The sequence below is a fragment of the Globicephala melas genome, chromosome 15 (genome assembly GCF_963455315.2).
Source record: "Globicephala melas chromosome 15, mGloMel1.2, whole genome shotgun sequence".
Lineage (NCBI taxonomy): Eukaryota > Metazoa > Chordata > Mammalia > Artiodactyla > Delphinidae > Globicephala > Globicephala melas.
The window spans coordinates 34,242,289-34,268,647 of NC_083328.1; the positions used below are offsets into that span (position 1 = coordinate 34,242,289).

Consider the following 26,359-nt stretch of genomic DNA (forward strand, 5'->3'; position numbering starts at 1 on the left):
TCTTTATTGCCTGCACCCCACATACTAAACAGGGCAGGGTCTGTCCTTCCAGCCCCTGGAAGAGTCCTAGGTACACAGCAGGTGCCAAATGTGCGTTGAACGAAGGGACAGCAGTGTGTGGAGTGCACTCCTCTGGTGACTAGTGAGGGCGAACTTGTAAAAAAGAGTCCTGGCTGTTTGCGTTTCTGCTTTGGATCACATCTCTTGCCCACTGCCCTATGGAATGTGGATGTTCTTTTCTCTTTTGAAAGACAGCCATCCAAGAGGCCTGGGATGAAATCCAGAGCCTTCCTCAGCCCCACAGTCTGGATGCACTGGGTTCAGTAGCAGCTGCTCTGTACCCCAGGGACCAACCCTCGGCCATCCAGCCTCTAAGGGGGGACAGGCCTCACGCACACATCACATGCCCGCGTCCAGATGGCACCTCCACCCCATTTGGGGAGACTCGGTGCCTGCTCACAGCCAGGGGCATTGCCACCACTGCCCACGTGCCCAGCCCCACCGAGACCCACCTGGACTGGGCGATTGCCCAGGAAGTTCAGATCCATGTTCTCTCCAAAGAGGTAACCTTCAGGGTGGGGGGTGTCGAATTTCTCACCTCCCATGAAAAAGTGGGAGGCAAAGTAGTTTCCTGGTTAAAAAAGGAAACACAACTGTAGACGATGAGGCTCAATACAGCCCAATGGGAGCATCTCATGGCCAAGAAGCTCAGCCTGAGAAAGGCCAGCTCCAGACACGGCCTCGGCCCCTCCACCTGGCCCGGGGCCTCTCCTCCCCACTCCTGGACTCATCCAGACCCCCGCTCCAATATCACTTCCTTCTGCAGCAGGTTGAACTGCGTCCCCTACAAGGACATGTCTCAGTCCTCACCCCTGGCACCTGTGACCTTGTATGGAAATAGGTACTTTGCAGATGGAATCCAGTTAACAGGAGTCAGACTGGATGGGGGCCCCTAAACCCAGTGACTGGTGTCTCCATAAGAGAAAGAGGGAGATGTGGACACAGACACACACAAAGGGAAGAAAGCTGTCTGACAACAGAGGCAGAGATGGCAGTGACGCGGCTACAATCAAGGAGTGCCTCGAGCCTCCAGAAGTAGGGAGAGGTGGGAAGGAGCCTCCCCTAGAGGCCTCAGAAGGAACCAACCCTGTGGACACCTAGATCCTGGACTTCTGGCCTCCAGAACTGTGAGAATAAATTCTGTTGTTTTAAGTCACCCAGTTTGTGGCACTTCGTTACAGTGGCCATAGGAAACGAATACACTTTCTCTGACCCCCAGACTAAATCAGCCTCCCTGCCCCAAATCCGAGCCCTGAGAACTTTTTCACCTCAGTGCTGACCACAGTTTAAAACTGTGTGAACCTGAGTTATTTCATTTCTATCTGGCTCCCCTCCATGAAGACTGAGGCTATACGTCCCTGGCACACTTAGGCACTAAATTCACGTTTCTTGTAAACATAGATGGCTACAAGGCATCGGACATGGGTCAGCTTCAAAGAACTGAGCTCACAGCCTTGCTGGGGAAACACTAGAAGTACCGCCTCCCCCAAGCTTCCTGATCTGATACTTGCCCACTGTCCCTCGCTTCTCACTGGCACAGAGAAAGGCCAGGTAACCAGAGGGCCCTGTGAATTTTGTGGACCAGAGGGAATTCTGGGCCCCTTGAGCTTTGGTGGGTGCCGTGCATGGATCTGTGTGTCCTTCCTGAGAACCACAACCCCAGTTACGCGGGACACAGCCTTGGCTGCCTAGGCCGGGAGGCCCAGAACCAGGAGTACAGCCTGGTGGCTCTTGACTGAAGGGAACATAGCCAGGACATATCAGGCCAGGGCGTAACCCCAACCCACGCGTGGACCAGGAACCAGACAGAGCCAACTGCAGTGAGAGAAAAAGAATAAAGTGGTGACTAGTTAAATAAATACAATACTCCTGATTTTATGGAACACCATATAATAGCTGCTAAAGAGGGTCAAACAGACCTGGATACTGACACAGAAAGATGCTCACAGAATATTTGTTGGATGCATTCCAGAACCCCTTTTGAGAGGTAACTGCACACTTAGGCGTGCATGATGCAAGTTGTGAGTACACAGAGAATGGTCAAAAGGACGCACCCAAAAAGCTGCTGAGAAGTCAGTCGGGACCAGGTGCGGCATGGACAAAAGCCCAGACGTTCTGCTCCATGTTATATCTTTTCACTGAACACGAACCACCCGTGGTGCACTTATCAGAATAAAAAGACTAAGTGTGATGCAGGGAAGCACCTGGGCCCTTCCAAAATCACCTGGGATTTGCACTCAGTCCCGTCTACCGCACTGAGAGCATCAGTGGATTTTAATGTGCAAAGGCTTTAAAATGGTGGTTGTTCCCACACTGGCCCTATTGGGGTGGGGCACAGGCAGTCTCTGGACCTGTCTCTGGACAGGTGGGCCTGTGGCCCACCCAACCTTGAGCCCGAATCACAGGGCAGTTGAGAAGGGTGTCAGCTGGGAGCTCTGGGGGAAGCCAGCTCAGAGCCACCTGGTCCGCCAGGACTACGATAGGCCGTGACAATGTCACACAGCACAGCTGACAAGCAAAGTCACATGCACTAGGCTCTGTGACAAGTCAGGGCCGCAGTGGCATGTGACAGAGGGTGCAAGAAAGCCCAGCGGCTGCCTGGGCCCCACCCTGCCAGGACCTCCACACTGCTCACAGGCCCTGAGGTGGATCCAGAGGCCGCACAGCACTGGTCTGGAGGGAAGGTTCCAGGCGAGGCGGAACTAGGCCTGGGGCCCAGCCATCCTTGCAAAGCCCTCCAGGAATAGACAGACCCCTGGCCCGGAAAATCCTGCTCCAACCTCGCCCTGGGGGGACCCCAAGGCCCAATCACATTATGTCCAACAAATCTCCAGAATTTCCGCTCCACAAGCAGAAAGTGGGTGAGGAGGTTCCCCTCTAAGAAGGCCCCATGTTCTCACCTCCTGGTATTCATGTCTCTGGGGAGACTTCTCAGACTGAACAGGGCTGACCTGTGTAACCAGCAGGACACTGTGGAATTGACGGAGTGGGACTTCCAAGGCTCTGGGGGAGGAAGCCGGCTGCCGTGCTGGACACTCAAACAGCCCCATGAAGGGGTCCATGTAGTGACAAACTGAGGCCTCCAGCCACCGGCCAGCACCAACCTGCCAGCCCTGCGAGGGAACCACGTGGGAATCAGACCTTGTAGCCCAGCTGACGGCAACCTCAAGGGAGACCCTGAATCAGAACCACCCAGCGAAGCTACTCCCAAATTCCTGACCCACAGAAACCGTGATAATAAGCATTTATTGTTATAAATGGCTAAAATTTGAATTTGTTACTCAGCAAGAGATAACTAACATGATGGGCTTCAAAATCCAGTCTGAGTGACCCTCTCTGGGCTCCTGAAAATAACATTTTTCTGTGGCCACCACGCTGTTCAACACCACCACCATCTACTGCTGGAGTCCTGCAATCCACTCCCCGGTCTCCCCACTTCCACAGCCCCAAAGGCTGTTTCCCACATCCCAGTGCTCATAATGAGGGGCCTTCTGATGCCTCCCTAATCACACCAAAACAAGTCCCAGACTCCTCCCCATGGCTTGCGGCGGACCCTGCCAACCTCGTCCGTAACCCCAGGGTCTCTGTACTTGCTGTTTCCTCTGCTTATGAAGTTCTTCCCCAAGAGTCTGCCTTGATCTTTAGACCTCACGTGTCCTCCTCAACAAGGCCTCTTCTGATCATTCTTTTCAAAATTTGCAACTTCCGCCCTTCCACCCTGCCTGCTGACTCCCCACTCCCAGCCCCCTTCCCTGCTTTATTCTCCTCCACAGCTCTGCCCACAACCTGACGATACACAGGAGGCCTGCACGTCTTAGTGTAGTTTTAAGCGTTAATAACTTCAGAGGTATAAATGCTACAAACGGAAACCTCCGGATTAAGAGGCAACGGATGAGGGGTTTTTTTTTGGGGGGCTAGGTTTTTTGGGGGGAGGCTTTAACTGTTTCTTTTCTAAATTAATGTGTATTGCCTTTTTTTTTTTTCATGTTTGGCCACACCTCGAGGTTTGTGGGATCTTAGTTCCTGGACCAGGAATCAAACATGCACTCTTGGCAGTGAAAGGGCGGAGTCCTAACCACTGGACCACCAGGGAATTCCCTAATGTGTATTGCTTTAAAACAAGAAAAATTATTTTTAAAAGACTGGAGGGGGATTTCCCTGGTGGCGCAGTCGTTAAGAATCCGCCTGCCAATGCAGGGGACACGCGTTCGAGCTCTGGTCTGGGAAGATCCCACCTGCCGTGGAGCAACTAAGCCCGTGCACCACAACTACTGAGCCTGCACTCTAGAGCCCATGAGCCACAACTACTGAGCCCACGCACCTAGAGCCTGTGCTCTGCAACAAGAGAAGCCACCGCAATGAGAAGCCCGCGCACTGAAACGAAGAGTATCCCCACTCGCCGCTACTAGAGAAAGCCCACGCGCAGCAACGAGGACCCAACGTAGCCAAAAAAAAAAAAAGACTGGAGACATGGGACAAGGATGTTAGAGCAGTGACCATAAAAATCACAAAACTGGAACCGCGTTCTGGGAAAACCACTGGATCGTACATTTTAAAAGGGTGAAGTTTGGGCTTCCCTGGTGGCGCAGTGGTTGAGAGTCCGCCTGCCGATGCAGGGGACACAGATTCGTGCCCCAGTCCGGGAAGATCCCACATGCCGCGGAGCGGCTGGGCCCGTGAACCATGGCCGCTGAGCCTGTGCATCCGGAGCCTGTGCTCCGCAACGGGAGAGGCCACAACAGTGAAAGGCCCGCATACCGCAAAAAAAAAAAAAGGGTGAAGTTTGTAGCATGTGAATTATATCTCAACAAGGCTGTTATTATGAACTGGAAGCACTTCAGTTGTCAGCTGGTAAATCATCAACAAATTTTTTTGGTATTAGATCTTTATATGATCTTTCTATTTTTTGGCAAGTAACTTGGAATTAGATGCTATTGCTAAATCAAACCCCTGTTAATTCCCATCTACTCTATTTATGTGAACAAAGTTTCTTAACTTAAAATGAAAAACAGAACTAGAAGTGCTGTTGAGCCGTCTCATTCCAGCAACAGGTTCTATTCAACTGTGACTACATGTATTAACTGGGGGGAAAGCAGCCTATCCACTGACTTAAGAGATATATTTCAATTTTTTTTTTTTACTATTTATGTTTGTTATTTATAAAAACTGTAGGGACTTCCCTGGCAGTCCAGTGGTTAAGAATCCGCCTTCTAATGCAGGGGACGCGGGTTCCATCCCTGGTCAGGGAACTAAGATCCCACGTGCCGCAACTACTGAGCCCGCACACCACGACAAAAGAGGCCGTGTGCCACAACAAAGATCCCGAGTGTCGCAACTGAGACCTGATGCAGCCAAATAAATAAAAATAAACATTAAAAAAAAAACTGTAATATTTGTGATGTTTTGACCAACTGATTATTTGTAATGGCCACTCAAACCAGGAGAAAAATTCTCCCTTTTAAGATTCTAATTTCAATTTATGTACATATTTTGGTTGCATACAATATAGGGACCAATAAAAGACTTTCAAGCATAAAAAGTTGGAAACACCTCACATGCTCGATAAGGAAATGGTCCAACACACCGTGGCAGTGACAGGATGGAATCAAACATCAGGTAAAGGAGGGAGCGGGGTCTCCGAGTATCAGCACAGAGCAGATGCAGAACCAACACAACTCAAACACGGAGGACGTGAAAACATATCACAACGCAGCCCTACAGCGCAGATGGTGGGACCCCACATTTGGAGGAGGAAGAAACCAACGTGGGGAGGACATGCCTGAGTCCACAATATGAAAAATGTAAACTGTGGACTCTGAATGGAGGGCATTCCCTATATTCCTCTCTGTATTTTCCTGTATGTTTTTAGATGCTCACACTTTTAAAATATTTATTTATTTATTGGTTGTGTTGGGTCTTCATTGCTGCACGCAGGCTTTCTCTAGTTGCGGTTAACAGGGGCTACTCTTCGTTGCGGTGCACAGGCTTCTCATTGCAGTGGCTTCTCTTTGCTGTGGAGCACAGGCTCTAGGTGCGCAGGCTCCAGTAGTTGTGGCTCGCGGGCTCTAGAGTGCAGGCTCAGTAGTTGTGGTGCACGGGCTTAGTTGCTCTGCGGCATGTGGGATCTTCCTGGACCAGGGCTCAAACGTGTGTCCCCTGCATTGGCAGGCGGATTCTTTTTTTTTTTTTTGCGGTACGCGGGCCTCTCACTGTTGTGGCCTCTCCCGTTGTGGAGCACAGGCTCCGGACGCGCAGGCCCAGCGGCCATGGCTCACGGGCCCAGCTGCTCCGCGGCATGTGGGATCTTCCTGGACCGGGGCACGAACCCGTGTCCACCGCATCGGCAGGCGGACTCTCAACCACTGCGCCACCAGGGAAGCCCTAAGTGCTCACATTTTAACGAAAGGAACTTTTAAAGGAGGAATGTGCATCCTAGGGAACTGGCAGCAGCTCCCAGGTGTGTGCCTGTGTGTGTACAGGTGTATCGTGCATACGTATATGTGTGGATAGGTGTGTGTATATCGAAATGTGTGTGGTGTGTGTGTATGTGCACATGCATGCATGTGTTGTGCTTGTGTGTGCATGCATCTGTCATGTACACATGTATACGGTGTACATGTGTTGTGTGCATGCATGTGCATCTGTGTGTGCACACTTTGGAACCAAGAGGAGCAGGCAGGGCTATGAAGAGGAGAGAGGGAAAGAGAAAGACAAGACAACCGAGGGGGAGAAACAAAAAGGAAGACCTGGAGATGGGAAGAGAAGAGAAACCACCCCCACAGCCCCCAGGCTCTTCTTCCATGCCCCCGAGTCAGTGCCCCAGCCTGGGTTCCCCACAGAACCCATTGAGAGGGGATGGAGCCTGCCCCCACTTTCCATGTGAGAAACTGAGGTCAGAGATCACCAAGCTAGTGATGGAGTCACGGCTCAAACCTGCCGACACCAAGCCTACCGTGTGTCTTTTTTTTAATTAATTAATTTATTTATTTATTCTTGGCTGCGCTGGGTCTTCGCAGCTGCGCACGGGCTTTCTTTAGTTGTGGCGAGCGGGGGCTACTCTTTGCCACAGCGCGGTTTGACAGACAGGGGACGGCAGTCAGTGGTGTCACTGCCGGTCACACATAATGAGCCACGTGAGAAGGGCGTCTCAATTGTGAAATCCTTCCAGACGGCCTGCCAGAGGACACGGGTCCTGATTTTGACCTAGAAGCCCCAGCTACCTGGCACAACCCACTCCAGTACTCCAGAGCCTCAGAGGAGCCATCCTCAAACTTTATGGCTAGTATGTGGGTTCCTCAAAAAATTAAAAATAGAACTGCAATATGATCTAGCTGTCCCACTTCTGGGTATTTACCCAAAGGAAACAAAAACACTAATTCAAAAAGATACATGCATCCCAATGTTCACTGCGGCATTATTTATAATAGCCAAGGTATAGAGGCAACCTAAGTGTTGTCAATAGATGAATGGATAAAGAAGATGTGATATATATATATATATAGATAGATAGATAGATAGATAGATAGATATACATATAATGGAATAGTACTGGACCATAAATAAAATGCAATCTTGCAATTTGCAACAACATGAATGGACCTAGAGTGTATTATGCTAAGTGAAATGAGTCAGAGAAAGACAAATACCACATGAACTCACTTAAGTGTGGAATCTAAAACACAAAACCAAACAAACAAAACAAAACCAGACTCATAGATATAGAGAACAAACAGGTGGTTGGCAGAGGGAGGGGGCTGAGTGAAATAGGTGAAGAGGATTAAGAGGTACAAACCTCCAGTTATAAAATAAATAAGTCATGGTGATGTAATGTACAGCATAAGGAATATGGTCAATAATATTGTAATAACTTTGTACAGGAACAGATGGTTACTAGACTTGTCATAATGTGTGCAAGTGTCAAATCACTATGTATCAACAGTACAAAACTAACATAACATTGTATATCAACTATCTATCTATATATTTATAAATACACATATTGCTTTCACCTTATTTTTTTCTTTTCCATTATAGTTTATTACAAGATATTGAATATAGTTCCCTGTGTTATACAGTAGGACCTTGTTATTCTATTTTATACACATTAGCTTGCATTTGCCAATTCCAAACTCCTGTTATCCCCCCCACCAATTTCCCCTTTGGTAACCATAAGTTTGTTTTCTATGTCTGTGAGTCTGTTTCTGTTTCATAGATAAGTTCATCTGTGTCATATTTTAGATTCCACATATTAGTGATAATTAGTATGTTTTTATACCTCACTTAATATGATAATCTCTAGGTCCATCCATGTTGCTGCAAATGGCATTACTTCATTCTTTTTTATGGCTGAGTAATATTCCATTGTATGTATGTACCACACCTTCTTTATCCATTCATCTGTCAATAGACATTTAGGTTGCTTCCATGTCTTGGGTATTGTAAATAGTGCTGCTATGAACACTGGGGTGTATGTATCTTTTCAAATTAGAGTTTTCTCTGGATATATGCCCAGGAGTGGGATCACTGGATCATATGGCATCTCTATTTTTAGTTTTTTAAGGAACCTCCATACTGCTTTCCATAATAGCTGGACCAATTTACATTCCCAGCAACAGTGCAGGAGGGCTCCCATTTCTCCACACCCACCTCCAGCATTTGTTATTTGTTACATCAACTATACTTTAATTTTTTTTAATTATGGCTAAAACAAATCCATGTCTCTGTCCCCTCTCTGCTGTCGCAGCCAAGGGACACTCGGGCTCAGACAGCTCACCTCCTCTCTGCCCTACTTATGGGTGTCCCAGTGACCTGGATGACAAACAGATGAACAGCCACCAAAACAAAGACCAAGAGTGCCCTTCCTGGGAGGCTCCCAGCGTCCCCTCAACTGGCTGTTTTCCTTTACATAAGTCAGGCGTGGAAGGACAAGTCAGGTGTAAGGCAGACACATGTTCATCATCTTCCAGGATGAGGAAAATCAAGGCTGTTTCTGTGACGGCCTGTGGAGGTGGAGGCAGAGAGGTATTGCCCATTCCTCACGGGCCACAGAGTGAGCCAAGCAGACTTCTGGGGTTCCTTTCTGCTTTGTGTGTTCCACTTTTACACGTCTAGCTGTGCGCATGTGTGTGATGATCATCATTTACAAATGAAAACTGGAAAGATTCTAGTTGCTTAAATGAATTAACCCTGCTAAAAGAGCCAGGTGCCAGGACACGCAAAGATCTCCCTGAGATCAGAGTCAAAAGGCAAAGTGTTGGTCAGCATAGAGAGCACAGATGGACTCTAGGGGAAAGAAAGGGTCAGGCAGGATCCATGCCAAACAGACAGGAATCTCTGAAAAGGCGGGGAGAGAGCAGGAACAGTAAACCATGCCCTCAATGTTCTCCCCAAGAACATTGGCTATGCACCCAGAGTTCTATTTTTTTAAAAATAAATGTATTTATTTATTATTTATTTTTATTTTTGGCTGCATTGGGTCTTCGTTACTGTGCATGGGCTTTTCTCTAGTTGTGGCGAGCAGGGGCTACTCTTCATTGCGGTGCACCGGCTTTTCATTGCAGTGGCTTCTCTTGTTGCAGAGCATGGGCTCTAGGTGCATGGGCTTCAGTAATTGTGGCACACGGGCTCAGTAGTTGTGGTGCATGGGCTTAGTTTCTCTGCGGCATATGGGATCTTCCTGGACCAGGGCTCGAACCCGTGTCCCCTGCATTGGCAGGCGGATTCTCAACCACTGTGCCACCAGGGAAGCCCTAGAGTTCTATTAAAACCTGAGTTTATCAAGAGACCAGAGTTTGGAACCCTGCTATAGAGTGAATGTTCATATCCCCCAAAATTCACATGCTGAAACCTAAGCCCCAATGTGATGGTGTTAGGAGGTGGGGCCTTTGGGAGGTGATCCTGCCTGATTTACCCAAATCTCCCAACCTCTGAAACACCCACAACAGAAAGAACCTGGGCAGGACAGGTGCCACCCAGCATCCCTGTGGGGACAGCCACCACTACGACCACCACAGCCACAGGGCAGCTCCATGGCTTCATCAACTCCTGGTTTCCCCCAAGAGCTGAGTGAAGAGCCATCGTCAGAGGCAGAGCTCCTGCAGCAGGACATCCTCAGACTAGATGCCGTTCCAGGTGGTCCCTTAAAACGCAAATGAGATGTCTGCACACAACCCGGGACCCCTTCAGAGCTCCCACCCGCACCCCGACTCCTCAGGGGTTCACAGGCCTGAGCCCCTCACCTCCCACCTCCAGTCTCAGCAGCGGCCCACCTTCCTTCCAAGTCCTTCCTACACAGCAGTGTCTCTGGCCTCGAGGTCTCTGTGGGCTGATCCTCTGCCCACACTTTCACACCCCAACTGTCCTTGGCTCACCCCGTGCATTGCTCAGACCTCCATGTGCTCAGAGAGGCCTTTGCTCAGCACCCACAGCATGCAGAACACGGAGGGACCCCCACGCAGATGACCCTCACCTCTCCTCGACCCAGAAGCAGGACTGTGCATCTTGGAGATGGAATGCCCACATCCCCAGAAGCCCCACGAGGCCCAAGGGTTGTCTGTCTCAGGAACATGGGATCCCAGTGCCCTTTCCAGCGCAGTTTCAGGTAACCCAGGCTCCCCGCCTCACACTCCAGACACTCTGGACCAGGGACACTGATGTTATCCTCAAGGGCAAACATGCCTTGCTCAACCCACGGGCTAGGCTCCGGCTCATCACTCTGCAGACTCTTATTCTGCTCTGCGCTGCCCACCTCACCGCACCATCTCCCCGCCCTGTCCCGGATCCCAGAGCTCTCTCCATCCCCTCTGGCCCAATGGGTTGCTCCTGCCTTGCAACTCCCCGGAGGCCTCCCGTGCCCTCCTGGCAGGCCTCTGCCCAACTCTCTGCATGGTGTTGATCCCGACAAGCCCAGTAATCACTACCCTGGCCTGGACACAGCAGGAGCCCAATGAAGGTGGATGAATGACACCTTTATTCCTATGTGACAGTCATGGAAACTGAGGAACAGAGAGGTCAAGGAACTGCTCAAGCCACACTACCAGTGAGAGGTGGTGTCCTCATTGACAACCCATGCTGACCCAGAGCTGCGTCCTCAACGACGCCAGCCCAGCCAGTGTTTTCAACCCACCAGGCAATTTTCCAATTCTCAGCCAACACTGCCCGGGTGGCCTACAAACTTAGTTCAATCCTGGCACCATGTACCTGGACACAGTTGACACTGTCAGATCCCACAAGATAAGGGCTCAGCCGATATGACTGCAAACCCCTACCCCACTTCAGACGCCAATCACAAGTTCAGGTGATCGATCACCTATGCTTCTGACCCACCAGCTATAAATCAAAGGTTCCCAGGACCCCCTTCTCGGGTCCAATTAATTTTCTAGAGTGTCTCAGAGAACTCAGGAAAAGAGTTCATTTGCTAAATTATCAGTTTATTACAAAAGGATACAACTCAGGAACAGCTGGATGGAAGGGATGCACAGGGCAAGGCACGTGGGAAGGGCTGCGGAAATTCCATGCCCTCCGAGTGTGCCACCCTCCCAGCACCTCCACATTGTTCACCAACTGAGAAGCGCTCCAAACCTGGCCCCTCTGAGTCTTTGTGGAGGCTTCATTACATAGATAAGACCGATTACATCATTGGCCACTGGCCATCATCTCAATCTCCAGCCCTCTTCAGCTCATGGCTGGCTCCACCGGCAACTAGCCCCCAACCTCAGGTGCTTTCCAAAAGTCACCTCATTAGTATAAACTCAGGTGTGGCTGAAAGGGATCTGTTAAGAATATCAAAAGACACCCATTTCACATTATCACTGATCCCTTAGGAAATTCCAAGGGTTTGAGGAGTTCTGTGCCAGAAACGGATGAAGACTAAATTTGTATTTCTTATTATAAATCACGATACCCCCGCCGGGTAAACCGTGATATGGACAAAGACACCCTAGGGCCCCCTTCTAAGAAACACAGGTGGCCCTGGAACCTGGGCACCGGGTGTGGCTTCGCTCAGCTGCCTCCATCATTCCCACTTGCGTGGAGGGGAGCGGGGAAGGTGAGAAGTCTGGGAACAGTTCATTGATTCCACTGGCCAAAAATTCTTCTCATTTTACCACAGCACAGATATTCCGGGTTACCAGCTTCCTGACATCCGCTGCCACTAAGCCCCAGCTGGGCCTGAACAACAGGGAATCAGGATGTCACTGCCCTCAGAGAGGGCCGATCTCGGGGAAGCATCTCCAGGCCCATGAGATCACTCCGCCAGGTGAGAGACAGCCCCTTGGGCTAAGAGGCTGTTCCCAAACAGTCTAAGGAGACTGACACCCGGGGCCCACCCCCCGTAATCACGCAGCTCAGCGATTCCCCTGGGTCGCATTCACACATTGCACAGAATAGCTTCTCTGCTCCCCACACTCAGGCTGGGGGACTCAGCGCAGCCCAACCTCTCTGAGCCTCAGTGTCCCCATTTGTAACACGAGGCCTCGGTGAACACCACGGGCTGCAGACTACAGACAGAGTAGTAGTCTGCTCTGCTGATGGAAGCGTGAACGGGCTCAACCCGCCACAACACTGTAAAAGCTGTGGACTCCGCACACGCGCACCCAAGGGTGCCAGACCCACTGCCAGGTATGAAAACAGACCCAAAGAGATGGGTATCTGGGATTGTCAAGACGAGACACAGAAAGTAGAGTGGTGGCTGCCAGGGGCTGGGGGAGAGGGCAATGGGAGTTACTGTTTAACGGGGACAGAGTTTCAGTTTCACAAGAGGAAGACTTATGGGGATGATGGTGCAGATGACTACACAGCAGTGTAAATGTACTTAATGCCTCTGAACTGCACACTTAAAATGGGTAAAATGGTAATTGTTATGTGGAATTTACCACAATTACTTTTAAAAGTGAAAAAAATAAAATGGATGGACCCAAAGAAATCAGACTCCTGGGAACCAAAGCCAGTCACAAGAGTGTCCACCCAGCATCATTCATGAGAGACCAAACCGGAAACTCCCCGAGCGCCCTCCACGTGAGCTCGTGGATGAACACACGGTAGCGCCAGCAGACACTGGGATGTCACGCAGCAGAGACAGTCCCACTGACAGCGTCCACCCTCTCATCCCCCAACGTGCAGCCAAGAGCATCCACTTCTGTTTATATCAAGTTCAGAAACAGGCAAAACTCACCTCCACTGGAGTCCAGAGGGGGCCTCCCAGGGAGGAGGGGGCAGAGATTGGGGAGGGGCACCAGGGCCTTTGGGGGCTGCTACTCTTCTATTCCTTCAACACGCCCACCTGGTGATGGTTCATCAAGCGGAAGCTCCTGACCTGTACGTCTCCTCAATATGTTACACTTTGGCTGTACACGTACATACGTGCATACACCACACGTTTTCTACAGCACTGAACTGAATACAATTCCTTCTTTCGATTCACCCCTAAAGCACTGCGGGCATCTGGTCACTCAGGACTATCACAGGGGCAGGAGACCCGGGTAACAGAATGCGGCAGTTATCAGAACAGTGGACCCCCCCAGAAGGCCTGCTCTGCGGGTGCCGGGCCCCCAGAACCAAGCCAACGCCGAGTAGGATGAAAGTCTGAGAAAATGGGTTCTTTGCAAGCACTGCACACACGGGTGGACAGATGTTCCCGTGTCAGTCATTCCCAAGCCTCTACCTCCCCTCCCAGCTCGGAGAGAGCCGTGCATGATTTCTAGACAGCGAGTGGCCCCCCCATGCTGCTCCACACCACTGGCTTGTCTGCAAACAGCAGGGGTGCGGGCCAGGCAGCGGCTGGGCCTGGCTCCCCCAGCTCTGGGGAGCTGGGCAGACGCGGGGACAGTTGGCAGAACTGAACAAGTCCACTGTTATTCACTGAGCCTGAGTCCGACGCTGTGTGGGTGGCATGTGTGGCATCACTGCCCTTTACAGGACAACACAGAAACAACACAGAAACGTGAGGCCTGATGGCTGTACCTGACCACATGGAAACACGCATGGGAAACGCCCACTGGACGTGGCCCCGTGCCAGCGTCTGGCCGCCGGCACCGGACTTGGGAGGCGAGGCAGGCAGCAGTGGTCACTGCCCGCAGGGTCATCCAGGAAGTGCAGGACGTTCCCAGGAAACTGCCAGGCCCCTGAAAAACACAGGCTCGGCTGGACCAGGGCTTGGTCCCTCCCCGCCAGCTCCCGTGGACTCACAGAGTCAGGACTGAAAGGGGCCCGGGAACAAGCGACCAGCTCAAGGCCACAGAGCAAGTCACTGGCATGGGGCCGCTGAACTCTGAATCCAGTGCTCCGCCGTGGCTCTACAGGTGGGTGGGGGCAGAAGACCCCTCGAGGCGGGCTCACTCTCACAGTGCTGAGCTAAGCTCTGCCTGTGCCCACCCTGCTGGTGGAAGGGTGTGTTGTCAGCACAGCGAAGGCCACCTCAACAGTGAGGATGAAAACACACGCGCACACACCCCCCTTTGATGCTGGACAGCTGGGCCCTCCGCACCACGACCGACCTCCTGGCACCAGAGGAAAGGCCTGCCAGCCGGCTGGCCAGCCTAACCAGCACAAGCCTGGCTTCTTCCACTGACCAACAGGAGAGTACAGCAAAGCCCAGGAGCTGGGAGAAGGATGCAGGGACCTCCGGGTGCTCAAAACACCAAGGGCAGGCGACACAGCAAACCTCAGCTCCAGTGGGCACAGGGCCCAAGTGCCCACTGCAGGCTTCTAAACCCAAGCAACTGGCTTCTCCTTCAGGGAGACAGGTCCTCAGACGCCCACCCACCATGGCCAACTTAAAGGATTTTTGTTTCTGCTGTTCTGCTGTTGTTGTTTTTACCTAAAATGTAACAACTGAAATTCCGAAAATACAGCTTATTTATACAGCTCTTACAATGATAAAATCCAAACCGAATTCATGTGAGCAGAAGCACAGAACTAGTTCTGCTATGTGAACGGGCACAGGTGGCACAATGCCAGTGATGATGGTGCAGGACTCTGAGCACGAAGGTGAAACCCCCGTGTGCAGGTGGAGCCCTTTCCCCACACCCCACCCCTCTGCCACTGACCCTGGGGCTCGGAGCACAAGCTCACTGCCTAGGGACAGTGATGGGGCCCAGGGACCCGGAATGTCCCCAGTGACAGAGGACGCCCTCGGTGACACAAAAAGTCCTCCCTCGTCTTACAACACCTGCCTCGGTTCTTTCCTTCAGGCATCAATTATCCAGAGTCAGCAAGGCCCCACTTCAGAAAGGGCAAACCCAACACAGGCGGCAGCACTCATGAGCAGATGTCTCTAGACTGCCACCAGCACAAAAGTACACACCAAAGTCTCCTGGCACACACCTCAGGCCCCTCATCGCGTGGCAGCAGGCCCAGGAGTCCCCGGACCCCCGCCTGACACCCCAGGGGATAAGATGCAGCCCAGTCTGAACAGCTTGTACACTAGGGAGAGGGGAGTTGTTTTCTGCAAGGCCTGCTGCACAAGCATCTATTAAACACCTACCGTGTGCAGGCCCAGGTGCTAGGAGACAAAATCAGCCTGATTTCTAGTTCCTCTGCCAAAGAGGACAAAAGTCTAGTGTCACAAGGACATGGCAAAGTTCCAGTGAGATAAAGGAGGTAAAAATGCTCTGAAAGTACATGCACTGATATACAAAAGGTTTAGGTCTGGGGCATAGTTCACCCCCACCTCCAGGGTTAGTGGATCACGTGGCTGACTGCCCCTCCTGATGCTTCTCTTGGGTGACCTGTCCCTACCATGACCTCCCTCAAACACCAGGGCAGGGCAGCCCACATGGCTTTAAGACACATGAGTAACAATAATAACGCAGGAGGAGGAACAACCAACCGTGGCAGCCAACAACAACGACCAGGCACTCCTGTGGGGACCTACTGTGCTCCAGGCTTCCGTCTGCCATCTTCTCTTTAAGAACTTGACCGAGGTGTCCTAATGCCTGCGTGACCCTCGGCTGGGGACCAGCCAGCCGTGTGATCCAGGCAAGGGACTGCAGGGCAGTGGAGTGCAGAAATAAACTCTCACATTAATGGTCAGCTGATCTCTAATGAAGGTAAAAAGGCAATGTGATGGGAAAAGAATAGTCTTTTCATCAAATGATGTTGAAATAACTGACTATCCATATGCAGAAAAAACCACAAAACCCTAAATCTTTACCTCAAACCATACATTAAAAAATTAACTCAAAATGGATCACAAGACTTAATGTATGAGCTAAAACTATAAAACTTCAAGAAAAAAAATAGGGGAAAATCTTTGTGACCTTGAGGTAGGCAAAGATCTGTTAGATATAACTCCAAAAACATTAACCATCAAAAAAATTGATAAGAATTCCCTGGTGGTTCAGTGGTTAGGACTCTGTGCTTTCACCACCAAGGGCCCGGGTTCAATCCCTGGTTGGGGAACTAAGATCCCACAAGCCATGTGGCGTGGCCAAAAAAAAAAAAAAAAAAAAAAAGAAAAATGATAAATCAAACTTCACCAAAACTTAAAATTTTGCTCCTCAAAAGACACCATTAAGAAAATGAAAAGACAAACCACAGACTGTGAGAAAATATTGGCAAATCACAGAGCTGATAAATGAACTGTATCACTGTATCCAGAATTCATAAAGAACTCTTACAACTCAAAAAGAAGACAATCCAACTTTTAAAAAGTGAACAAGACTAAAAGAGCCAACCCCCCAACACACACACACACACACACACACACACAATATACAACGGCCAATAAGCACATGAAAAGATGCTCAAGGGCTTCCTTGGTGGCGCAGTGGTTGAGAGTCCGCCTGCCGATGCAGGGGACACGGGCTGGTGCCCCGGTCCGGGAGGATCCCACGTGCCGCGGCCGCTGGGCCTGCGCGTCTGGAGCCTGTGCTCCGCAGCGGGAGAGGCCACAGCAGCAATGAGAGGCCCCTGTACCGCAAAAAAAAAAAAGAAAAAAAGATGTTCAACATCATCAGGAAAATGCAAATCAAAACCACAGTGAGATACCTCTTCACACCCACTAGGATGACTATAATTAAAAAGGTAGGCAATAATAAGTATTGACAAGGATGCTGAGAATTTGGAACCCACACACACTGCTGGTGGGAATAAATGTAAAATGGTGCAGCCATTATGGAAAACTGTCTGGCAGTTCCTCAAAAAGTTAAACACATGACCCAACAATTCCACTCCTAGGTGTATACTAAAGAGAACTGAACACACCAAACAAACGTTCAGCAGCATTATTCATAATAGCCAAAAGGTGGAAACACCCCAAGTATTCGTTAACTGGTGAAAAGATAAACAAAGTGTACTATAACCATACAGTAAAGTACAACATGGATGAACCTCAAAAACAATGCTAAGTGAAAGAAGCCAGACACAAAAAAAGACTACATGCTGTACGATTCCAGTTGTATGAAATGTCCAGAAAGGGCAAATTTTAACGACAGAAAGGAGATCAGTGATGGGGTAGGGATAAGGGTGACAGCAGAGACTGCCTGCAAACAGGCACAAGGCAAGGAAACTCTGATGATGGAAATGTCTAAAACTGATTGTGGTGATGGTTGCACAATTCTATAAGTTTACTAAAATTCTCCAGATCATAGGTTTACAAAGGATGAGTTGTACGGCACACGATTGATACCTCAATAAAGCTGTTATGAGTAAAGTAAATAAGTACAATAAAAACAAAGCAAATGCTGTTAAATTCAAGCTAGGTACTGTTGCAGGGCATGTTGAAAACTTCAAAGTAAAAGAAAATTGGACAGGGACTGCCCTGGTGGCACAGTGGTTAAGAATCCGCCTGCCAATGCAGGGGACACAGGTTCTAACCCTGGTCTGGGAAGATCCCACATGTCACGGAGCAACTGACCCCGTGCGCCACAACTACCGAGCCTGCGCTCTAGAGCCCGCGAGCCACAACTACTAAAGCCTGTGTGCCTAGAGACCGTGCTCTGCAGCAAGAGAAGCCACCGCAATGAGAAGCCCGCACACTGCAACGAAGAGTAGCCCCCACTCACTGCAACTAGAGAAAGCCCGCGCGCAGCAACGAAGACCCAACGCAGCCAAATAAATAAATTAAATAAATTAATTAATTTTAAAAAAATTGGACAGATTTTAAAAGTCCTCACATACACACACACACACAGAGGTAACTATGAGATGATGGATGTGTAAATAACCTTATTGTGATAATCATTTCCCGATATATACACATATCAAATCATTACACCGTACACCTTAAACTTACGCAACGTTATATGTCAATTATATCTCAGTAAAGCTGGAAAAAAATTGGACAGTGTTACAGAGGTGTTAAAAAAATACTAGCACCCAATGATTCTTTCTAATATAATCAACAAAATTGACAGAGACCTGAAAAGATAACAACTGTCTCATAAATTGATTGTACAGTCCATGGTCCCTAAAATCATCTCAACCCCCCTTCCGTCCCCAGTCCACGCTTGGGAACACATACTCAAGTACTGCTTAGGTTCCAGACTGCCTCCCGGAATAAGGTGGCCCGAGGGACAGGAAGCAGAAAAGACAGCCTTTGAACTGGAGAGGCTGAGCACTCTAATCACTGGCAGCAAAATCGAGGTGGCCCATGGTATTCACCTGGGTGCCAGCCCCAATAGATTGTGGTTGACTCGGGTGTCCACAGAGTGGACCTGACTGATTAATAAGGTCTACCAAACAGAATCCAAAAGCAGTGCTGTAAGTGCCTTGTATTTGTGATTTTGTCCAAATGCCCAACTGAAGGGACATCAGGTTTGCTCTGGTCCCAGGCGACAGGAGGTACCACCTTAAACTTTTTGATATCTCTTCCAAGACACTGCTAACTGCTATTAGAGTCTAAGTTGTTCACTTAATTTATTTTTTGAGCCATTATAGCAGCTAACATTTTTCAAGGACCTCTTAGGCGCTAAGCACTGTTCTGAGCACTGTATGAGGATCAGCCCATTTTACAGATGAGGAAACCATGACCCAGGGAGCTAAGCAGCTTGCCTAAGATGACTCAGCCAAAGACGGGCTGGAAGAACATCAGAGATGGAAGAGGATGACTTCAAACAACTGCTCCATCAGATCTGGGGATGTCAGCCTCCAGGGGATCTCTATACCAGGCTGGGCTGCCCTGTCCTTGTGCCTGGGAAAAAGCAGGCGTGGATATCTCCCGTGCCTAGTAGGGAACAGAGCCCTCTGCCCAGCTCTGACTGCATCCCCTCTGACTGCCCCGAACTGTGCTAGTCTCCACTCCCTTTATTTCTGGTGGTCCCAGACACTTGCCTTCTTTCACCTTCCAAAATGAGCGTGAAGCAGTTCTCAAACTTGAGTGGACATCTGACTCACCCTAGGAGTGGGTTTTAAATGCAGGTTCCTAGGCCACAGCAGACCCCAACAAGTCTGAGGCAGGGCCTGGGAAATGCATGTTAAACAAGCTTCCCCACTGTTGGAAGCAGGTGGTGCTGGACCATACTCAGAGGAAACCTGGCCCAGGGGATGCCCACAGGCCAACTGTGAGGCCTAGAAGACCACAAGATGGGATCAGATATTTCAGAAGCCAGGATCAGAGGCTCCAGTCTGAAAGTCTCCATGATGTCCAAATGCCCTGTTCTCTTTCTTCTCTCCTTTCCAGGCAAGTGACCAGACGAGGAGATGGAGCATGAGGAACCCAAACTAAAGTTCCAGGGCAGGCCACACTCCTCATCAGAGGCAGAAAAACAGTGTGGATGGGTACAACTGGTCTGGTAGTCTGACTCATGGTCCTGTACCCAGATGAGCTTCCATCCAGCTCTGAGACCTTGGAAAAGTCACTTCCTCCCTGGGGTTCAGGTCTTTCAGCCACCAAAAAGGAGACTGGAGAACCTGGTAGGTCCCCTCCAACCATTCCCTGGTTGTCTAGCACGGCCTCCCAGCTCCTCTTCCACCGACAGTAATGCCTCCTTGGGCCCAGACCCCCCCCCCCCAAACACAAGCGCCAGGTCACAGGAGAGCTAAGCCTCTGTCCAGACGGGACGGATAGTGTGCAGAACCACTGGCCGGGTCTTCACAAGAAGCCACCAAAGAAAGGGAAAACCGGCGATGGAATGATGTCAATCCTTTTGACAATGACCACTTTGTAAGCACAAGCAAAAGCGTCGGGCACCGTGCTAAGCCCTCCCAAGCGTCGCGCCCCGGAACCTCACGCCGGCCCTGGGGGATCCCTATTGAGCATACCCCAGTGTGCATACGAGGGAGGTGAGGCGCGCAGGAGTGAGCTGACTGACCCAAGGTCACCCAGCCGGGACGAGGCAGTCAGCGCCGTACCGACCCACGCCCCGGGGTCCGGATGGAGGGCGCGTGGAGCTCCATGCAGGGAAGCTTTAGGAAGGGCCGCGGGCCGAGCAGAGCCCCCAGCCCACCCTCCGAGGAGGGTCGTGCGCCCAGCCCCGCCGCCCCCTGCCCGCCCCGCGCTCCAGCCAGCGCCTCGCTGTCCGCAACCGGTACCGAGACCCGGGCCGGGGCGGCCGCTCACCGGATTTCGGGGGGTAGCGATAGGCCGAGTTCGCCTGGATGTCGATGTCCTCCACGCCCGCGATGCGGCGACTCAGGATGGAGCCCATGGTGCCAGGCGGGCCGGGCCGAGTATGGGATGGGGGCGGCGGCGGCGCCGGAGGCGTCCTCACGCGGACATAGCCGGTACCAGGCCGCACGGACGCTCGCCCACTGCCACGGGCGCTCGGCCTCCGAGCCCCCACCCCCGGCTCGGCTCGGGGCCAGACGCCACGGCAGCCCTCCGCCCCCCCGGGCCCGAGGCACCTCGGGAAATGGAGTCCCCTTGCCGCCGAGGGTGCCCGGCGGCGGCGCGGGATACCCACCTAGGAACTACATTTCCCAGGAAGCTCCTCGCCCGGGCTCGCTGAAGTTGTTGACAAACGGTCCGGGACAAACCAAATGGACCTGAGTCCAGAGGGGAGGAACCATCAACCACACTGCAAACTATCCTTTCCTTTGCATTCCAAGCACAAGACTAACATTGTAACTCTTTAGCCTTTTAATAATCTGTTCATACATAGATCTTGCTAGGAACCAACGCCTTCCATTTACTCCCTCTCTGAAATAGCTCCCGGAGCATGGTTCTCCCCACTTCCCTGGGTTTAATCTCCTGGCCCGGCCAGCAGAGGGCAGACCCTTACCTGCCACCCGCAAAGAGCTGGGATGGAACCCAAGATTACCTGGAGCGGTGCACACAGGGGAAGGGAAGCAACTTTTCCGGAGCTCTAGGCATCTCTCTGGCTCCACGTCCAGAATAATTCTTTGAAGACATAATTTTAAAGTCCCCCGTGGAGGCAGTAGACCTCTCCCCATTTTACATATAGGGAAACTGAGGCACAAAGAAGGGAGGGGGCCACACATAAGGGTGCTCAAGTTTACAAGAATCAGGGTTAGAGTTAAAGCCTCTTCGCAGATTGCAATGTACTTTCTTGGCTTTGTGACTCACACAAAACTCTGTAAGGCCAAGTGAGGATCTGTTTCTACCTACTTTTCATTTGAGAAACAGCAGTTCTGAGGAAGAAAGTGACTTCCCAAGACAAGCCTGTCTATCCAGAAAGGAGCTAGGGAGGGCAGAGGCTGTCTAAGAGTCTCAGATGGTAAATTCACCACAGTCCACATTAAAGTGAGTCCTACACCTTTCCAGACACCAGAACCCAGAATACAACCTTCCTATTTTCAGGGGACCTGGGAAGCCAAAAGTAATAAAAGAAGTGAGGGACTTGTGTTATTATAAGGGAGAGTCCAGGTCTTGGAGCCTGATTTAACCTCTCTGCCCTGCAACCAAGATCCCATTTACTGAGCACCTACTATGTGCCAGACATTGGTGTTGAAGGCTATGCACATATTCTCTCTTTTAATTCTCTGTTGTAGGTTCTATTTTCATTCCCAATTTACAGAAGAGGAAATAGGCCAGAAGAAGTGAAGTACCCCACTCAGCTTGCATAGTAGATAAGTGGTAATAAAGCTGGAATTTGAACCAGGCCACTCCTCTTAATGCCACACTCCCCTGCCACCCCCAGCCCCTACCACCCCAGAGACAGGAATGCTCCAGTGCCAGATTCCCTGTCTCTTGCTCCCAGATGGGCCTGAAGACATCCCCACCCCATGTGACCTTTCTTCCCTTACTTTAAATTTCTTTCTGTTGAATCACATAACACTGTTGAATCATATATACACAAATAGGTATACCAACACAGCATTCAATTTATCGGTCTCTCTGCTTGTGGGGAGGGAAGGAGAGTACTGAGGGCCTAGATGTTCCCACTGAAAAATAACCCTAAGAGCATGTCCTCCCTACAGATAGTGGGCCAGGGCAGTCATTTCCATGGGCTGATGTTTGATCAATTAAACATTCCTCTTAATAGAGCTTTGGACTTCGGGTATATTTTTCTGTGCTTATCCATGCCCCGGTGGGAGACAGGCCCTTTTTGATTTGATACTGGTTCTACTATCAACATCTTTGCTGGTTCACTTATTTATTCAACAAATATTTATCATGCAGCTACAATGTGAAAAGCAATGAGACAGGCAAAGAGCCAGGAAATAGAGATTAAATGGTGAAACCACCAGATATGAAACATCTAGTGAGGAAACAGACACTACAGGCGAACAAGTGTATAAATACAAAATGTGGTGGGTGCTATAAGGGAATGGACTGAGGTGCAGTGAAATACTAGGAGAGACCTACTATTCATAGGGGAATCAGGGAAGGCTCCTCTGAGGAAGTGACATTTAAGCTAGGACTTGAAATACAAGTAAGAGCCAAGCAGGCAAACGCTGAGGGAGTAGGCAGCCCAGGTTCCAGGCGGGGAGAGCAGTATGTGCAAAGGCCCTGAGGAGCTGAGTAAGATCAATGAGCTCAAAGGCCAGTGTGGCTAGAATCAAGTAGGCAGGAGAGTTCAGGAACAGAGGTCAGGAGTGAGGCAGTGGCCGGATCTCAAGGCCCCTCAGTCAGCCAGTATCGGGTCCTTTGAAACATGAAGAAAGACCCTAGGCATACTTCATGGCTAGTATGAATCCCTCAAGTCGGCTTCTCAAGCCTTCTGAGGGGGCAGGATCCCTGCCTATTCATTCTTGTGCTCCCAGAGCCAGGCACCCAGTGGATGTCTGATAAACACATCTGTGGAGTGATTGAAGGAATGGAGGGGGAGAGGAGCCCGGGGTCCTGGGCCTACCATCAACTGGCTATGCCAACTTTGCCAAGGTCCTCAACCTCCCTGGACCTCAGGTAAGATGAAGGCATTGCCATAAATTCCTTTTATACCTCCATTCCCCCCCATCTACTGGCCCCAGCTGTCAGGCCCAATCCGAGCCTGCTAAGAAATCCAAAGTCCACTCTCTAGCCAGGCTGATCCTGGCTGAAAACAAGGTTGTTTTTTCCTTCCCGCTGCCCCTGGGAAAACAAGCTGGCTGGGGGGCCATAGGGGCCAGAGGGGTGACCTTTGCTCCTGCTAGCCCCACCTGCCCCACCCAGCCAGCCAGCTGGCCTGGAAGAGCTCCTTCTGGGCTGAGCAAGTCTAGGCAGGTAACTGAGTAGTGCCCAGATGAGAGTGAGGGAAGGGGTGAAGGTACTTCCTGCCTCCCTAAGCAAGAAAAGCCCCCAGTGGTCCCTGCCAGGACAGTGCCCACCCTCCTTGGCCAGAAACACACCCTGCTGGCCCACTGGGTGCCTACTCTTTTCCACTGGCTCTGAACACTGTCAAGAGTGTAAGGAAGTTTGGATTCCAGCCTCCGTTTCCTTATCTGTAAAATGGGGCTTGGGTTCCCTACAGTGGTCCAGATGGAGGCAAAGAGGTGAGTGCTAAAATGGTACTCTGAGCACCACAGGCATTAATCCCCCAGGGCAGTCCTGGGAGAGTTCTAAGCTGTTACCTTGGGTTCTACAAATGAAGGAACTGAAACTCAGGGCCAGAGAACCTTGTCCCAACATCAGAGTCATTAAGTGGCAGAGTCAAGACTAACAGCCAGGTCTGTCTGGCTCCAGAACCTGCTCACCTTCCACCATACCCTGTTGCTGTCCCAGTAGTAATAGTGATAGAGGTAATGACATTCAGAACTGCCCACCCCGTGCTGTGCTGAGCACTTTGTCCACATTAATTCACACTTATGATGCTTTGTGAAGGTGAGGGGCCATTTTTAATACGAGCAGAACTCTCCTGGCACCATCAAGATTTGCAAAAAATGGTGCAGCCTGAGTGATCCCCATGTGGCAGAAAGGGGCTGAAACCTTATTTCCTGAGTGGACTTGGGAAATAAGTCCCAAGGTGACTTCTGCCAGGGTTGAGGCACCCACCTGAAGGGGACACTGAGTCCTCTCCCTGCCAAAGGGCCAAGCTCCCATCTCCAGCCCTCAGAGGCCTTTTAGCAGTCCCACTGCTCCAGGCTCCCCTCCTTCCCCCAGCTATCCCGATGCCCCAGCCTCCCCGGAGCCCCCATAACCTTGGGAGCCTTCAGGTCCTGTCCACCATCTTCCATCCTCCTCCTCTTACCAGTCAAAGCCAGAATCCCCTGGAAGGGTTGAGGGACCCAGGAAGGGCTCCTCCCAGAGCCCTGCAGATCCTCCTCCTCCCCCCAGGGTGGGACAGTTCCCTCCATTCAATCTAATTCTGCAACAAATCCCTGGGCAGGGACGGACTCCCCTGGAACCAGACAAACCTAGAACATCACCTGACCCGGACTGGTCCTCTCTGCCACCATCTGGTCTCCACACTGCTCAGCCACAGTGATCCTAATGCACACAACGGATCAGATGTAGTAAAACCCCTCAATGGCCTTTAGCCCACCATCTCCAAGGCCTGTGCCTGCTTCCTGAGGGTACTTTCCACACTTGCAATTCTACATCTCTTCTTGGGATTTTTCTTTTTTTAATTTATTTGGCTGCATTGGGTCCTCGTTGCTGTGCACGGGCTTTCTCTAGCTGTGGCAAGAGGGGGCTACTCTTCGTTGCAGTGCGCAGGCTTCTCATTGTGGTGGCTTCTCCTTGCGAAGCACAGGCTCTAGGTGCACGGGCTTCAGTAGTTGTGGCACACAGGCTTAGTTGCTCTGTGGCATGTGGGATCTTCCCGGACCAGGGTTCGAACTCGTGTCCCCTGCATTGGCAGGAGGATTCTTAACCACTGGGCCACCAGGGAAGTCCCTGTTCTTGGGATTTTTGATGCACGCCCCCACCCCACGCACCAGCCGACCCTTCTAGAGTTTGTTCTCTGCATCCCTGGCCAGATCAGAGCCAGGAACAGAGTAAGGGCCCAATAAAGAGTTGCTCAACTAATGAAACTGGTGTCCAGGGAGCGCGGGGAACCGGGATAAGGTCATTCTGAGCCGCAGTGACGAAGCCCCCGGCCCCAGCTCCGAATCCGCCCGGCCCCTACACTGCCGAGCGGCAACGTCAACCGGAAGCGGCGCGTGCGGAGCTGTAAACACAACCCTCAACACCCTACCTAGCGCTCTCCTCAGCCCCGCCCCCGCCCTCCACGTGACGCGCCCCGCCCGCCCCAACCCAGTGCCCGCCCCCGCTGTTGCCTCATTGGGCGGCCAGCTTTGTTTACCTTATATGGCCAGGTCCTAACACCTCCCGACAGCCCATTGGCTGAGACGCGGCCTCATTCACTTGACGTCACAAGGACTGAGCGATGCAAATAAACCAGGGCATTCTGGGAATGGGAGTTCGGGGCCGCCCCGGAACTGGCGCCGCGCGGTCCTAGAGTCCGCCTACTAAAAGCTGAGATTTCCGGTAAAGCGCACGAAATATTGCGTGGGAAAGTGCAAGCATCCCGCAGAGAGTATGCAGAGGCTCCAGAGACTGCTGGTCTCGCCTACCTGTCTCGGTCGCCATCCCTTCCTCTGACGTTCTTTGGGTCTACTGTGTGCTTGGCGGAGCGCCAGGCCGGGGAGGGACCCGTGTCACAAGTGGGCGACGCGAGCTTGTGCCCTGGGTGTTGGGGTGACTCGGAAGGCTTCCTGGAGGCGGTGACTTTAGGCAGAACCCTAAAGGGCAGATTAATTCATTCACTGAACGAGTATCTGTAGGCGCCTACTGTGTGCCAGGCTTTCGGGGCCTTATGGCCCTAGTGCTGTTGATTTGTGCCAAAATTCTTGGCCCATCCCCCTCCCCAATAGTGCGCCTACTCAACACAGAGGGATGCCAATCACACTGGGGTTCGGGATACTGGGATCTTGGTAAATACCCTGAGGCTGCGTTTGCGCCCATGCACAGTGTCTATGGCCCCCGTCTCCTGACCCCCGTCAGTTCAGTCACGGGCCTGGGTACATGCCCGTCCAGCTT

At 51.2% G+C, this 26,359-nt stretch overlaps 1 protein-coding gene across 7 annotated transcripts in view; it reads right to left on the reverse strand.

The window, feature by feature from the left end:
• The window catches only part of MGRN1 (mahogunin ring finger 1), a 57,642-nt gene extending 31,516 nt beyond the window's left edge, over window positions 1-26,126 (reverse strand). For 3 of the 7 annotated variants that reach the window (XM_070043707.1, XM_070043705.1, XM_030883846.2), the window contains exons 1-2: window positions 20,558-20,793; window positions 513-631 (exon numbers count right to left, since the gene is read on the reverse strand). In XM_070043707.1, coding sequence (XP_069899808.1) covers window positions 513-631; window positions 20,558-20,645 — 207 coding nt within the window. In that variant the 5' untranslated portion in view covers window positions 20,646-20,793. Of the gene's footprint in view, window positions 1-512; window positions 632-14,019; window positions 15,853-15,931; window positions 16,438-20,557; window positions 20,794-25,893 lie in introns of those variants that run through there. The other 4 variants (XM_070043709.1, XM_030883848.2, XM_070043706.1 and 1 more) reach the window with 4 other exon arrangements.
• Between the last annotated feature and the right edge of the window lie 233 nt (window positions 26,127-26,359).